This window comes from Leptinotarsa decemlineata, unplaced genomic scaffold (genome assembly GCF_025532065.1).
Source record: "Leptinotarsa decemlineata unplaced genomic scaffold, Ldec_3_MD MMD2_tig00000505_RagTag_RagTag, whole genome shotgun sequence".
Taxonomy (NCBI): domain Eukaryota; kingdom Metazoa; phylum Arthropoda; class Insecta; order Coleoptera; family Chrysomelidae; genus Leptinotarsa; species Leptinotarsa decemlineata.
The window spans coordinates 9,336,196-9,353,737 of NW_027412549.1; the positions used below are offsets into that span (position 1 = coordinate 9,336,196).

General features: G+C 35.2%; 1 protein-coding gene across 1 annotated transcript in view; it reads left to right on the plus strand.

The window, feature by feature from the left end:
- Positions 1 to 17,221, plus strand: part of LOC111507731 (equilibrative nucleoside transporter 3) — a 50,888-nt gene extending 33,667 nt beyond the window's left edge. The window contains exons 6-8 of the mRNA XM_074173890.1: positions 3,258 to 3,343; positions 4,607 to 4,806; positions 17,076 to 17,221. Of these exons, the coding sequence (XP_074029991.1) occupies positions 3,258 to 3,343; positions 4,607 to 4,806; positions 17,076 to 17,184 (395 nt within the window). The 3' untranslated portion in view covers positions 17,185 to 17,221. The remainder of the gene's footprint in view (positions 1 to 3,257; positions 3,344 to 4,606; positions 4,807 to 17,075) is intronic.
- Positions 17,222 to 17,542: the final 321 nt, after the last annotated feature.

Here is a 17,542-nt window from a genome sequence, read left to right on the forward strand (position 1 = left end):
TGGTCACTATAATTCTATCCACCAATCACTAGAGTGAGGAAATCTTTCATATTTAGGTGTGGGTAACTACTTTCAGAATTGTTGATTCAGATAATGCTTGATATATTTTTGACCATTGTGATGTGAAATTATTTTGATATAAATATTAATCTAAATCGGTTACTTCATATTTCAATCCAGTTAGTGGTGGTTTATATTTGAGAGAAGTCTTATTATTTTCACTTCCTTTTATGCAACCGTTCCTTTCCCATGAAAATCTTACATTTTTTATCGATTTATCATAAAGTAATCACATTTAATATTTATGCTACATCTTTTTGCCGTATTATTTCCTATACTTCTTCAGAGCAGTTGTCTGATCATTTATTCCAAATCTCTGAAAAACACTGTTGGCTCATAATCTTGCTTTTACCCTTCCATTTTATCATAACATCCAATCCATTTTTTCCTATACGGGTTTCTAGTTGGATGATTGCCATTTTTCTGGATATAATCTGAACTATCTCTAGATTACATGCGTTCTGTATTCCAGGTTATGAAATTCATACGAAACATGTCTCTAACCCTTTGTTGCGACAGTGGAGGTATCTGCTTCAGCAGAGATATATATGAAATCGGGAAAAAATCATCAAGAAAATAGCTGAAAGTAACTAACGAGTAACTAATAAGAAAGATGAGAAATTGGGACACCGAAATTTAGAAATTTTCTTTTTGAATCCTCGAGTTCTCAGAAGGATGAAGATTTAAAATTCATAATTGTTTCTCATGAACTGAAATACACCAACGTATTCTGTTGAAAAATATGTTGAAATCTGTTTTCCGTATTAACCAGCTGTTGCTTCCCTATGAACGACAACTCGCAAAAGTCGAAACTTGTGCGAGCTGAAGACTAACGAGGTCTTACCTTTCAACGTGTGATTCCTAACACGGGTTGAACAATAAGAAGTGGAAATTGATCGTCTGGCCATGCGTTTTGAACAACCAGTTCACACAGCGGCCGATTGACGAGTGAAGCAAATGACCCACGTCAACCCACCAGGATATCGTACCACCAGGCTACCGTCCTGATTTTTGGAAAATTTAACAAAAAAGTGGCTTCTCGTATGTTTGTGTTGTGTTGGACAACCTGAAAGACGGGACGACTGAATAGAAAAACCTGGCATTTACCGAATAAACTGAGGATTACGATGAAAAGTATGTTGGTCTAGAATAGCTCGCTATAAGGAGAATTTTTCACATGTTCAGTTTCATAGACCAGAGGAATCTGTGCATCAGAAAACACTACATGATACGTGAGGAATGCTTGAAATTTTTTATCCTGGTAAATGGTAACAAACGGTTTACTGGTGCCTCTAATAGTTTAGAAATAAAAAACTGTAGAATGAGATTTGTTAAATCGATGTCCCATTTCATGTAATTATTACAAGAAGAAGCCAAGTGAATATCAATTATCATAATCAGGTGATCAATAATATACAAACAGAATAAAATACAAAAACATCAAAAATTAATACTAAGTGTTCAAGAGATTACCGCCATTTGATTTCCCTAATTTTTGATGGAAATTATTTGGTTGGATACATATAAAAGCCCAAATTAGTTGTTATCCTTCTGTCTTGGACTAACTCAGTCCAGTACTTCTTGAATGAATATATTATGGTTAGAAGCCGTATCTCTTCCATTGACAGGTTCAACAACAACAAAGAGAAAATCCTTCCGACCTGCCACTTCTGTTTTCTTGATAACAATACTTGCATCTTCTCTCGTTTATTTCTCTTGCCTTCGAAATCTCAATAACATCCATTCGTCCACACTATCCAAGAAAACCTATTTCTGGTGCTCATCTCACCACATCTTCAGCAATAGTGGATATTCTTCTAGACCTCCTCTGCATATCTTTCTGGACACAAAATGAATGAAAAGCATATAGAATTTTGTATATTGCCAATTGCACAAAACAGGATCATGCGAAACGTAAAATTTTTTACACTTGATGTCCTTAACTCTCAACACTATGAAATTTCAAATGAAGTGGACCTGATCTTTCGGGAGTAAAAAATATAAAGGTGAAAACACGTTCAGGTTCCGCAGTAGGAGTATAAAGTCGCAGGCCTAGAACAGAGATAACGACCTGCCTAGAGGCAGGTCGTTATTGACCGTATTCCAAGCGGAAATCTATGTAATCGATTTGGATGTGGAGAGATTGACAGAAACCAACCTCTCACATAAATCAATGCAAATAATCTTGAGCAGCGGTGTTAGAAGCTCTTAACTCTAACCGAGCAATATCTAAGTTGGTAGTGAACTGACAAAAATCTTTTCAATAGGAAAACTACAAATTATCTCTGACATAAATTCCTCACCACATCAGTCCAGGAAGTAACGGAACTGCTGACTTCTTTGCAATGCAGGACTCTGCAAACGGTTTCATCAATGAGGCAAGAATAGTTTTAGACTTCTGGCAAAATCTATCAAGATAGAATTCATTTCTTCATTTATACACCCTTGGGAATACCTTTGTTGTCCATCAGGCTCACTTAGAGGACACTGCCATTTTGAATCATCATATGTAGGTAGTAGAGGTGTCGATATCTCTCCCTACGAAGACGCCTTTGATGAGATTGTCAGAGGACTCAATTCTGAAGGTGACCAGTTGCAAATTAGAAACCCACCGCCTAACGAAATTTATTCTGTCTTTTACTACTGGACGACTAGATGAATTTCACCAGACAGCGCTGTTTCGACCCATCAAGATCTCATCAGTGCTACTAGACTGAGTCACTCAACAGATACTTGAACGCCCACTCACTTTGGAATCTGATCTGACCTAATCTGTCCCAAAATATTGATAGAGTGACTTATAGTCGTAGATATGGCGTCAAAAATGGTCAAGATACTTCAAAATGCTGATGCTTTTCAAATAAGATCACGTTTTATTGATGGAAAGTTATGAGTAAGTACTTTTAGTATCGAGATAATCGCCGCTGAGACGCTCGCGAATGTATAACAATTGAGATCTCTGTTTTCTGATAGCTGAAAATGTGTATGTCGGCGATGCTTTATACGCGTCAATAAAACTGCACGGTAACCAGATAATTTCCAAATGAGATTAGATAATTTTCAAATAGAATTCAAGTTGAAAATAAAATGATAGATAATATTTCAAATATAATTCTTTTTCTCAAGGTTAAAAAATTCATATAACTTCATTATCACTTGAATTATTTTTCATATATTTTTTTATATTCAAATTTCAGAAAAATATTTCACTCCAGTCATCACCTTTTTGCTATCCGATATTACCAGCATGGTAGGAAGAATACTTTCCTTGGGAAAAGTGACGGTAAGAGACTTGACGTAATGAAAAGAGATGAACAGGTAGTTAGAGAATTGAATGGATGAATGTTGAAAAATATTCCCTAGTGCCGAATTCGGTATTGAAATTTGTTTTGCTGAACATAATATGATGATGACGCAAACATTGTTTCAGGGCATCAACACATTTTAATAGCATCAAAAGTGAATATGGTGGAATATAAAGAGATTTTTAATGTCCCTATTGATAACAAAACATTTCTGGAACAAAAACCGCCCAGTTTGTCTCAGTTTAACTGAATTTCTTTCTTCCAAGACGGTTTTTGACCAAACTGGCCAATCATCTGTACTTAGTTTGTTGATTGAAAAACACCAGTAAAGAAAACAAGACAGAAATGAATCAAAAACTCTGTTTCTACTCTACTGAAAACAACAAATGTGTAGTCTTTAGCTATTTTTTTTTCACATTCGAATTCTATGTTTAGTAAAATTTCTTTATTATTGCTTTTGATCGGTATTCAATTCGTTCGAAGAAAATAAGCATTGCAAATCAAGATGAAATCTCTTTTATCTGATGTTTTTGAACCAATAAAAATTTTGACAAATTCGAAATTACAAAATATGTTTCATGATTTTGTAAGACTGTCATGTAGCGAATTAGAAAACCTTATAAATCTAGTCAATAGGAACATATCCAAGCGGAATACTATCTATATAAAGTTGATATTTTTATTGATGGAAAATAAACTTGCTAGTTTCTTCAGTTGCTTAATTTTCATGATGTCAATTTTTTTACATAAAGTCGCTAGATACAAATACCCAATAACGAGTTTTCAGTTGAACGTACGGAAACAGATACCCTTTTATGTTCCCAAGTTCAGATTGGATTCTTAAATCACAATCGAAACAATCGCAATACTGCTCGTATCCATAAAATGCTTCAAAACTGTCAGTGAAATGTTGCAATTATGATAAGAACGTCAGAGTTTCTGATTTGTTTTTGTTTTGTCCGTTTGGAGAAAAAACCCTCTTTACTGTACCACGTTTATGAGTTTTCCACTCACCAGCCAGAGAAGAAAATATTAGTAATGAATGTGATAATATTATTACCTTGGAATTATTTTATTAGAAAAGTACCTGTAGTACTTATAACATTTACGTAAACTATTTCATTGAACTTCTATTTCGAAAATTACGATTGAATTTTCATTTCAATCATTATTATTTTGATATTCTGCATAAAAAAATATGTCTGATGGTTAAATATTAACAATCAACACTTATTTTTCAGAAATCCAATTATCCCATCTGGATAGGTGTAACGATGATTAGAATGATACTTTCTGTGTCATTTATTATTTTTTGCAATGCCCAACCAAGAAGTCATTTATCGGTGGTTTTTGATAAAGATTGGCAATTTATCCTATTTATTATTATATTCAATTTTAGCGGTGGTTTAATCATGAACGTGTCGTGCCTCAGTGTACCTGGGTGAGTATGAATAATTTTGTCAGAACACTTCTTAATATTTTGTGAAAGAAAGTTTTTGGATTTCTACCACTCCATCTTAATACAGAAAAATGTGGGAAACTTCCAAAGAAAGGAAGGAAGTGATCTATTTTGAAAGAAGAAACAAATACTTTTATATGTACACTAAATTATACAGAAAACAATTTTCCTTACTCAGTTTGTATTCCAAATATTCTTTATGGAATTGAATCAGATGTCATTAACAGGATTTTTACACAATATAATATATGCAGTGTTCAAATGAAAGTATTTGTTTTGAAATAATTATCAATATTTCAACAATATTGTTAGCTGAACTAATTGTACAGTAATGCTTGTCATATTCTTCTGTACAAAATATGGTTTTCTCATAAATTATTCGCCTTCTGTGTCCAGTGCCTCATACTCACATAAAACATGACGAGCTGTCTCTATCCCTCCGTTACATCGACTACACTATTTCGTTCAGGTGCTCTGTGAATGGACATTGTTCAATGGTTAACCCTGAAACGATTATAAGCTGATCCCTGTTGAGTTAAAGTAGTTATTCAGTTCACTTTCATAAAGGTATTTCAGTATATGTTCCTCGCTATATTTTTGCCAGTACCCTTCATGTTTTTTTTTCAACAATTTTGCTACTCCCACATCTGATTCAAAGCCTATCCATCGAGTAAGTCGATGATCCGTATCTGACACACTCATCAGCTTTTTTGTTGTAGTGATACCTGAGCCTATGGGATAAATGTGTATTGTTTGAGTGGGTAATAATACTTTTCTAATGTTGGTTGAGGACTTCCCTCCTGATGTTTCTCCCGATGCCACCACACTGACTTCAACCATGAACCCCTTTTCCAATCTCCTCCTATGACTTAGTTTTGGGATGCGATGGACATCACATGACCATGAGTTGTTACATCATTACTATGAACCCTCTTTTAACTTTCCGCCTTTGAGTTTACTTCGAAAGCCGCAACGATTCGATAACCTCGGGTCGCACGTCACATGACTTTACACCCGATTTTGGACCTCCTTCTACGACTAGTGACGTCGCATGTCATAAGACCTTGAATGTATGTGCAGTTTCAGCTTGCGCATGCTGGTAACATAGTAAAAATCAACCACTCCGACTACTTTCATTCATTAATTCACAAAGCCGTACGCTCATATAAAAACGAAATTTAGGGTTATTATAGAATATTTTGTGGTAAATTACTTATAACTAACTACAAAAACTAAAAACAATAATAATAACAGCGAATAAACTGAACACAATATCAATTTCCAACCGTTTATTATAACTAATCCGATGTTCGTGGTACCGTCAAATCCTTCGATACTACAGCACTGAGAATCTCATCAAGAGCGGTTGAAGGTCACGTGGTGAGAGAGCCTACTACTGTACTGGTAACTTGAACACAGTAGCATGCTAAAAGACGTTTTCTGGCGCTCATGTATTCAAAACGTATAAAGTATTCATCAGTGATTCAAATAAATTCATTCTGGCGTTGAAACGTATTCATGACGATTCAAAACTAGCGTGAGGTTGGTTTTGAAACGGAATGTGACGTTACGTTACGTCAGTTGTCAGTTTCTGTTTTATTTTGTTGTTGTTGGTCCATATTTTGAATAAGAAAAAGAATTCTGGTAAACCGGTTTCAAAAATGCAGCTACATTTGTAATATTCATGCAAAAAATTGTATGCACCAATTCTGATTGAGATTAAAGAAAATTGAACAGTTTGTAAAAATTCTGGCGAATTTTATCATTAATGACGTCACTATGAATCGTTTTTGAATACATGCTCGAATACGATTAAACGCCAGAAAACACACTAGAGACCAAGTAGTGTCACTATCCCCACTTTTTGGTAATGAATCACAGTGCGTATGAAGGAATCATGAAGGGAAGTTTTGGCATATTAGACTGACTACGTTTGGCTTGTAGTATCATGATAAAGAGAAGTTTTGTTGGGGCTAATATTACCACTTCGCCAGGAATATTCCAAGTTCTGATTTAATTCATATTCTATTCGTATTTTGAAAGATATGAGAATAATGTTCAGAAATAATTGAAAGTTAAAAAAAACAACGAAGATGTTACCAATAGGATGAAGTTTGCGAAATGATAGCAAATAGCGATTCCAGCATTTCTAGGTGTGTGGCCAATTTGAAAAAAATGAAGGATTGTATGAGTTGAGAATGTGATATTTTGTAGTTATATTTCTTATTAGCAGATATAAATTTTCATCCAGGGCTTAATGAATGAATAAATGAGTGATTCAATTGAATTGTTTTGTTTTCATTTGTAGCACATTTTTTGGATGTCATTAACCAAACAAAAAATGTTCCAACAATACTCAGATTATCAGAAGATTTTTATCAGTTTATTTTTTTGATATATAGTCATTGAATTATATTTTAAACATCATGAAAGATTTATTTGAAAACCATATATAGAATGATCTTGCATTATGATATTGATATTCAGTGACTACAATTCTATGACTACATGAGCGCTAGAAAACGCCTCAAGATTAGGATGCGCCACGACGATACGCAATCTTTCCCGCCAATGGTCACTTACAATGGAAAATGTTCCTCAATTTGGGTTATTACAGCAAATGCAAGTTTGAACAAAATAAAGTTGAGTTTAATTCATGAGTTTTTCAAATTCACTTCGAAAAGTATTCAAATTGATATTTAGAATGTTGGGTTTTAATTTTTAAAGGGATTTGTTTCTAATTCACATATTGGCAACAGCGCCTATATCAAGTTGGAATAATTTATAAGTACCTAGATATTCTACTTTAAAAAAGGAAAATTATCTTCAATAATCAACAATTAAGGCAAAATACACATTATAGTTCAATACCACCTCCACAAGCCACATAAACAACAGTTTTGTTATTTATTTATATAGAGGAAGATAGGTTAGGTGCACAAAATGTCATATGTCACAGAATGTCTCGGAACTCGGAACATAAGTAAACAGAACAGCACGCCTCTGAAATATGTCATCTTTGTTTGTCTCATACAGGTAACAGATTCATTGTCCTTCATTAGCTATAACCGATGTAGCCAAATGGTTAAATAGAAACGAATCCCTTTAAAAGTTGAATGCATTATTTCATCCCTTTTTTTTAAGCATTTAAATAATTTTTTAAAGAAAAAGGTTGAAATGGTAAGTTTAAAATGCGTTGTTTTAGAGCTCTTTTATGAAAACTACTTGATTTTCGTCAAGAGGAACATTCTCCGTTCTGATTGTTTACTATTCTGTGCCGCTAGCTACTATGCAATCAAACACGACGCTAAGGCCGGCCGCAATTTGAGACGCAGGTCCGTGAGGTGACGCAGGGTAAGTCACGTTGAATTTCTGCGAACCATACAAATGATAGGAACCCCGCAAGATCCGACGCAGGGTGACGTGACGCAGTTTTCACGGCCCGTGACCCTGCGTTACGCAGTCCTCCTTTCGCAGATTTCTCGGCGTGTCAAGTAAAATGGAGAAAAAATTAATAGAGGCAGTTAGAAATCGTCGCGTTTTGTACGACACTAGCCATGAGGACTATTTGCGAACGAAATTAATAAGTTCAATATGGGAGGAAGTGGCAAAGGAAAGCGATATGAAGCTAGCAGAAATAATCGATTCAACCTCCTCATCATTTTCTGACTCAGATTCGGAGCTGATATCAATTGAAAGCTCATAAACCAAATCCATTTGAAAATCGAAAGGCAAGAGACACGTCACCTAAGATCTGTAGGCTCAAACTGCGTTTCAACTTGCGGGGGTCTACCCACCCGCAGTTTTTTCTCACCGTGACTCACAATGCGTCACCTCACGTCGTCACAGTGACGTCGTGACGACGTCACTGTGACGTCGTCACTGCGTCGTCTGCAGTGACGCGTTCAGTCTGTGAAAAGACCCAGTGGTAAAAGGACGCACTGTATGTGTCAGTATGCTCTCGACCCTCTGCTATAGCGGTATAGTCGAAGTAAACGATATTGTATAATCTTGAAGTTGGCGGCGCTCTCAAAGGCCAAAAAACCAATACAATTTTTACTAACCGAGTTTTATGATTGGCTGAAGACTCATAAAATTGAATTTGAAGTCATTTCACGGTGACAAATAGAAATCGGGAAATGCGAGGATGATTATCGCCGTCGTGTTCAGTTCAGGAACTGATCGCGATTTGAGTGTTGAAATCCAATATTGGTGCAGTTATAATTACTTGAAATTTTTGTTATCTGTTTAAAATGTGGCGTCCTTGGACAAGTACTAATAGTAATAACGAGTGTGATAACAACGCAGATTTTTTTCAAGGGTAGTGATTGCAATAGCGATGGTGAACAATGCGAAAAAGAGATAACAGTGAATAAGTTTGGTATGCATTTGAATATTGAAACACAGAGAGTATGTTTCAATGTATATAAGAATCTACATCTCAAGTGTGGTTTCGAGAGAAACAAACTATTACAAGCTACATCAGATTTGACCGAAATTCCTTTCTCAACTGTACATAAAATAGCTAAAAACAAACCTTATGAACGCAAGACGCGATGTGATACGGGATTATCAAAACCTTCAGATGTTCATCTAATAAAGTCATTGAAGAAAACAATACGCGACTGTTACAAAAGCAATGCGATTCCTACAACTGAAATCATAAGAAATAAATTGAATACTTCCGGCCATAATGTGAGCTGCTGTGACAAAACTCTTCAGAATTGGATAAAGAAACTAGGATTTAGATTCAAAATAATAAACAAAGCGTCAAGCAGTTATGGAGCCACAATTTAAGAGCCACCGGTAGACAGCTGTTTCAGCCTATTGGGCATCGTCAGTACCGGGTAGGCGGTCCTCGATTGAAGACAAAATGAGAAAAACCAATGAAGTACTTGATGAAAATAGCTGCATAAACGCAAGCGAAACATAAGTGGAACCACCTATTGGTGTGACAACCAAGTCAACTTGCCAAGCTTTTTTCTACCGGTGGCTCTTAAATTGAAATCAGTATGAAAATAATCAAAAAGTACTTATCTATTTATTTTTTGAATTTCATGGAATTATTTTCCAGCAGCTTGACTGCATTAACCGATTATCGAGTGTGCATGATACAAATCAAAAATGAAACAATTCGTGGACACAACACTCCAAAAAAGGGGGGCAAACCGTGGACACGTGTTTCTGGCTATTGGCCTCATCAGCATGGCATTTGAATGTCATTTGAAATCATTTACCTGTTGTATAATTATCATGCTGGGAGATGATTACAAAAAAGGGATTTAAAGGGTTAAATAGGAAGATATATCATCATTTTGTAGCTCAATCATAAATATGCCACATTTTTACATCAAAGTGCTTTTTTTGAATCCACATAAAGAGTTAGAAGGATTCAGAAAATGAAATAATGAAAGACAATAGTTTTCGTGAGGAATATATGAATGGAATGGATAAAAAGACAACTTGGTATTTCAATATAGAAAATTAGGTAACTGTGCAGATATACTTGTGGAAATGGTTTGATGAACATATCAAATATCAAATCAGTAACGACTGCTGTGAATCCGGGAGTGAAAAAAACATTGAAGTTTTAAGGAAGGATTTTGCAGTAACAAGCCAAAAATCGATCAAATCATCTAATGTAACACATGATATTCTGATAGAGATCTGAATATATCATTGGGCTTTCACTTCGGATTTCATATACGTGAATATGTTACAGTTGTTTAGAGTGTATAACATAAACATTGTGGAAATACAAAAATATAAGAAAGATATGACTTCAAGAGGATACGAACCCAGTTGAAATTATATTTTGAGACACCTCAAATGAAATTGAAGTGATTTCATCCAGAAATAATAACCATGACACTTAAATATTGAGGAAAAAAGTGTAGAACAGGTGATTATGTACAGGTTAAAGGTAATATAGATAATAATTTACTGAAATTCCATAATAGTAGGCACTAAATTCTCAGAAATATTATTGCATTGAAACGAAAACATTGTTGTCATGTTGTGATTCTATATTTTTCATCACCTTCTATCTAAATCATACACATGCAGCTAAATGACCATTGAAGAAACTTTCTCCTAAAGTATTCAACTGCATCAATGTTCATTAAATGAATATAAAAACATTTAATTATATTCTGCGATGAAAATTTATAAATGGCAACATTGCCTACTCAGAGATGTTTGTGGGGAGGAAAAAAGAACAGCAGATTAAATTTGCCGTGAGATAGATATAGATATGAATATTGGCCCATCAGCTGAGTGCCATTAGGTCAACATTTATGAGCGTAACATTCGTTGAATAATACGTAGAGTGAATATTAATTTTTTTTATCTGTTATTATAATTCAGTTATGGAGATTTAAGTCTGTTTCAACACTAATGACAGTTGTGAAATTTTTGTTATAAAAACTCTGAAATTGGAAATACCTTTTTGAATAACATAATAATATAATACATAATGAATAAATAATGTTTGATACCTAGCCTAGATGAACATGAAAGAGAAATAATATCCATTCTATAGATTCAATCCATTCCTAAAAGTTATAATGTAGTCGACGTCACAATATTAGATACCTTCATTTCTAGGGAAAGGATTAACAGTACCTATATAAAAAATATATCAGGTAAAAACCAAGGGATTTGTTTAAGTACTGAAAGAATATAAATATCATTATACATCAGTTTTACTCTGCGAGCAATATGGAAAGTGAAAGCAGTCATAGAAAAAGTTCCATCGGAGATAAGTCCGGTGATCTAGGTGGCCAATAATCTTTCCAATCACGTCCTATCACTTTGCCCCTAAACATCTGACTGAGACACTTTTCCACTTCTACCGATTGGTGGATCGGTGCCCCGTCAAGCTGATACTACAAATTTTGTCTAACACTTAGAGGCAGGTAATCCAAAACTTCAGACAACTGCTTCATAATGAAATTTCTGTACATATCTGCGTTCGAATTTTGTTTTAAAAAATATGGTCCAATTATTTGGTTATGTAATAACCCACACCATACATTTGTTTTGAATGAATATTGGTCACGGTATTCTATTTCAAAATTTAGACTATTGTTGGACCACCAGCGACAATTTTGGAAACTAACTGTTCCGTTCGACGTGAAAGTTGCCTCGTTGTTCCATAAAATCCTGTAGAGAAATGCGATATCATTTTCTCTCTCACTTTGGAACCAAAATGAAAACCCTGCTCGTATATCGAAATCTCTCCCTTTAGGAGTGTGTATGAACTTTGTGTTAGAAATGAAATTTATTTTTGTGCAAAATTCATCTCACAGTTTCTCTGCCAATCCCGTATCTTCACTAATGCTCCTAATATTAGTTTTTTCGTTTTCAACAACGCTCAAACAAACATTGAGTTGTTCTTCTTCATTATCGATTATGTGGTTTCTTGAAACGATTGTCCACAGAACTAGTTTTACTTAATGTTTTCAATATCCTTTCCATGGTACTAAAGTGAATATTTCTTCGTGGATGCCGGTGATTGAAACATTTCGATATGATAAATTCTGACCACATAAAAGAACGATCTCCAGTTTGTCTTGTGTGGATAACATTGTACATAAAACTTATTCGTTAATTATGAATGTACGAAAATCTGTACACAAAACAACTCGATTCATGAAACGCAATAATTTGACATTAACCAAAACCAAAAATTTGTTTCAAATGCCTACTAAGGGAAATTTTGATCGATACCTATTATTTTTTTTCCGATATGTTGCATTGGTCTTGTTATGTTTAAAATCAAAAAAAAATCATATCATGTTTAGTACAAATCGCTAGAACGTAAGTCTTTTGAATAGTTATTAACCTGTAGGTCAATGTTTAGTTAACAGAAAAATATGATATTTCGGGTTAGTTTGTAAATGAATGATTGATAGAAAAATTTGCAAACTGAATAAAAATCTAGCAACAAAGACGAATGTCTGGAAGTGTATTTACTACTTTTTTCGATAGCAGGCCAATGCGGATATTTTCTGACATTGAAGTCTCGTATTCATAAAAAATATGGAATTTGAATCATGTTTTGTTCGAATCGATAGAGCGAAAGATTTTGAAAATTGAAAAAATTGGAAAAACATCGAAGTGACAGTAGAGAGTCCAATTTCGAGCATGGGTATAAAATTGAAAATTCAGCAACTTTTCTCTTTGTCATTTTCCAAAATTTACAAAAAACTGATTTTTTAAGGATTTTTGAAAATAATGTCAAATTTGACAGGTTTCGAGTAGAACGCGGCAAAAGGAAAGAAACTGTTTTTCACTAATTTTTTAAGCACAAATTAAATGCGAAGTTAAATTTTTCTTATATTTATTAATAAAAAAACTTCCATATGTCGCGAACTCAATGTGTGACACTGTATATAAGGGTTCGTATTCCAAAAACTATTGAACCTGATCATTTCAATGAATTTCTTTCACTGACCGAGATCCAACGATAATACGCTACAGTGTGAATTCGAAAGAGATAAATTACAAATTTGTTTTTTTCTACTGTAGAATGGTAGCTTGTTCGAAACGTAAACTAATTAAATAGATAAGTCTGATTTACCTGTAATATTGTTAAAGTTCGTAACTGAATTACTTCAGTTAATGATATGGTTTCATTTGGGAACAAAACACAAGCACTACAGAAAAATCACTAAGGAGCTCTAGGAGCGGTGTCTGTGCGAAAGTAGCGATTCACATTGGATTCGGATCGCTGGAGATTAAAACAATGAGCTGCCACAGTCCATCGCTCATTTTTGATATGTATCGCTATTGGTGGAATCGAATGTGCCAAGTTACTTGAACACTTCCCGAGAAAGTATCTATAGAAAAGAGAAAGATCAGGGGATTGGCTTTTTTCTAGATGAAATTCAGCAACTTCAGGGTAGGCTTAGGGGTGGAGCTTCATACATGATAACAATACTCCAAAGAAGGTCTGATCTGAGCTTTATGAAGCGTAAAAAATTGCTGAGGTGTGTACAGTTTTCTGTTTCGAAATAGTGTTCCGAGGTTTTGAGAAGCAGCCTTTGCAATTCCAGCGACATGATTGTGCCGAGACATACTGGCCTTCAAGAAACTTATCGAGGCAGAAAGCGCAATTGTTTGTCCTGTCATTATTATATCCGGTTCGGAAGCATTTTATCTTTTTGGAGAAAACCGATGCCTGGGTTTTTGTTGTATCGAATTGAATCTGGTTACTTTCACCCCAATTCGAAATCACTTCTAGATCCTCATTAAGATATGCAACCTCCTGCTGCCGGTGAAGATGTGCATCCGCAACTGATGGAATACAAATTGAATGACAAGTATGCTGCCGTCAGCAAAACAATTTATTGAATTCTTGTTTTTCCAATAAGTCGTTGATATACAATAAAAAATGGGTTGGAGACAATACGGATCCCTGGGGAATACCAGCGTTGATGGTTAAAGTATTTGAGAGATATCCATCGACGGCAACTAGCAGGAAACGTTCTTTCAGGAAGCTGGAGAGCCATGTACGAAAATTATTGCATTTGGCCGTAATTTTCAAAGGCCTTAGAAATATCAAGCGCAACAGTTCTTCACTCTTCATGTTTGTCGATTGCGTTATTCCAAATATGGGTGAAATTCGATAGAAGGTCGCCTGTTGATCTTTGTTTCCGAAAGCCATATTAATGATCGCTCAAGATGTTGAAGCCTTCCAAATATTAGGTGGTTTACGACTTTCTCCATGATTTTTGGTTTCACTGATGGCAAATCAACTGGTCTATAGTTATATGGAAGATTTTTCTTGCAATCATCCTACAAGAAGGAAAAATCCTTCTTTGTAAGAGAGTTTGAAAAGTCTGAAAAATACTAGTACGAGTGGGTGGTGTCTTTCCCAGAAAATCGACTGTGAAGTGGGAAGTGAATTGTTCAGCTAGTAGATTTGCTTTTTCTATAGCTGTTGTTGCAATTGAACCATCTGCTTGTGTTAGTGGTGGAATTGTGGATTTTGTATAGTTTTGATTTACACCTTTAGCTACCGAGCAGAAGTATCTAGACCCTTTGGGATTGGTGAGCAGTTCAGCTCTTATTCTCTGATTCTCAAGTTCTTTGCTTTAATTTCTCAGCTTTTGCGATCATTAATGAACCTAGTTCGGTTTTCGAGCTTGATGTAATAATTAGTGCCAAACCATATTCAGATTTGAAGTCTCATTGAACAGAATTTGTGATATCTGTGGACAGAGTGAATGTGAATGTGTAAGACATTGTGTAACTACGAGCAACTCCTGCCGCACCCCTACTTGGTGCTCTTAAGGCACTCAGATCAGTGAATAGTGGTCCAGATTTACTTTCAAATGGTATTATCTAGGCATTTTCACTCAATGTTTTTCCCTCATATTCTTGATAATCATTTTTGCATTCCTCAATGCATTCGATGCTCCTTTTCTGGTTCCGCTTATATCAGAACGGTATAATCGAGATTGATTTTGTCTGATATTCCATGTTTGAATTATTTGACTGCCCCCACCCATTTATATTCAAAATATTTCGCATTTCCTTTTGGTTTTCATTCCTGTTGTTACTAATTGAGCAGCAGCCTTTTCACTTTAATTCAAGCTGCATTTCCGAGCACGTAATCAGCCTTATGCCTTTATGCCTTTCTTCAATTACGTAGTATATATTATACGGATGTTGAAAATTTTATCGAAGTAATAAAAGAGGGTTATTGTTTTGAGCTTGAGGAACCGGACACCTGACTTCTATTGTTTTTGACAAGCTCATTGATGTCAGGTTTTAGTAAACATCGATTGTTGACCTTGAAGTTTAGATTTTAAAGATGACAATGTGTCCATTCTTATTTTTTCAGTGTAACGTCAATGATTCATATCATAACGTCTTATATACATACATACATAACTCCTTACAAAGAGGCAAACCACACAGTGGTTTGCCTTTCCATCCTATGAAAAAACATGCAATTTTCCATTCAGACTGAAAAACTCCACACTCACTCACTCACTCACTATCAACTTCACATTTTTTTGACATTATGCTGAAATCGTAACAATTATGGAACTCGACACAACAATTATGGATATCACACGCCCACGACCGTATCGCTTCGTTTACTCGACTCAACAGACTCACGTCGCGCCGACGCACTCCTTTTATATCGATAAGGAAGGTTCTAGTCTAAACTCGAAGCGCGTGGAAGATTCTATTGTTCTCAACAAAAATAATATGGTATTTTCGCTTGTTGCTAAGAGACGGCGTTACTGTCTATGATTAAATTCATTACTAGAACTAGGTACCAAACTAACACTCTCTCGCTTGTTTAAGCACGCATGTTTTTCTGTGATACATTGAGATCGCGAACCATAGTGATACATCCCGGGGGCCGGATGCGACCCGCGGGCCGTATCTTTGACACGACTGATCTTAATGAACTTCATAGGACTGCCATGGCAAAGAGTTGAGAGCGTATTGAGGCATGCAGTGCGTCTTCTCACCAGTGGTTTTTTTTACGGATTGAACGCGGCAATGCAGAATCATCTCACTGTCGCGTTCGACTGCATAGTAATGATCGTTGTCAGTGAGCGTTCGAAAACATGAAATTAAAGATGCCAGCATGCGCAAGCTGAAACTGCATACACTTCCAAGGCCATATGTCATGCGACGTCACTAGTGGTGAGGGGAGGTCCACAATCGGCTGTAATTTCCGACGTCATGAGACGTGCTACCCAATGTTATCGAATCGTTTCGGCTTTCGATGTCACATCTTAGGCGTAGAGTTGAAAAGGGGTGATGACGTTTTTAAGTAACCAACATGCGCAAGCTGAAACTGCACACACACATTTAAGGCATATGCCATGCGATGATGCTAGTGGTAGTGGAAGGACCTGAATCGGGTGTAATTTCTGAAATTTTGTAACGGGCTACCCAAGATTGTCGAATCATTGAGGCTTTTGTCAAGCCAAATCATATGCGGAGAGTTAAAGCGTTAACTGTTTGAGATCGTATACTTCAATTTCATCATTGTAACTCAAAATACATAGGAAGATGCATTTTCAAACTTATTCAATATAACTTATTAGTATACTCTAATGAGGAGACACATACTTACAATACTGATAATTTGTATCCTTTCTGAACTATTCTCTTCCGAAGTTGAAAAGTGAGGAGAAAATAATAGATATGAAAAAAGTCTCAATTCCAGTCTCATTATCGATTTGTTTTTTTTTTCAACTGTCAATTATGTTTTTCAGGTTCACAGAAAGAAATATAGAAACCGCTATGAAGTTACTGTCCCTCTCCATGACAGTTATAATGGCAGCATTTTCCGCAAATGGTGTGTTAATGGTGAAATTATTATGATACATGGAATATTTCCATTAAAAATGCAGATAACCCATTCGTTTCAATGTCATTATATGAATTGGTTGCTCTTTGTTATTCGAACTGTCAAACTCTCAAATTTTGTAACTTAGAGAGTGGAACTTTGAAATTCTAATCAACTATGGACATGTATTAGTAATGAATATTTCCACAAGATCTTATAGAATTGTCTGAATAGCAGACATTTTTATTTTCAATGATGAGAATAAAGCAATATCTGAAAACTAATTTGACTATGAAAACATTTGCATATACGAAATGATATTCAGGATCCTATATTTGGGTATAGAAAACTTCATAACTCAGTCAAAAAATACACTCTAATGTGAGATTTCCA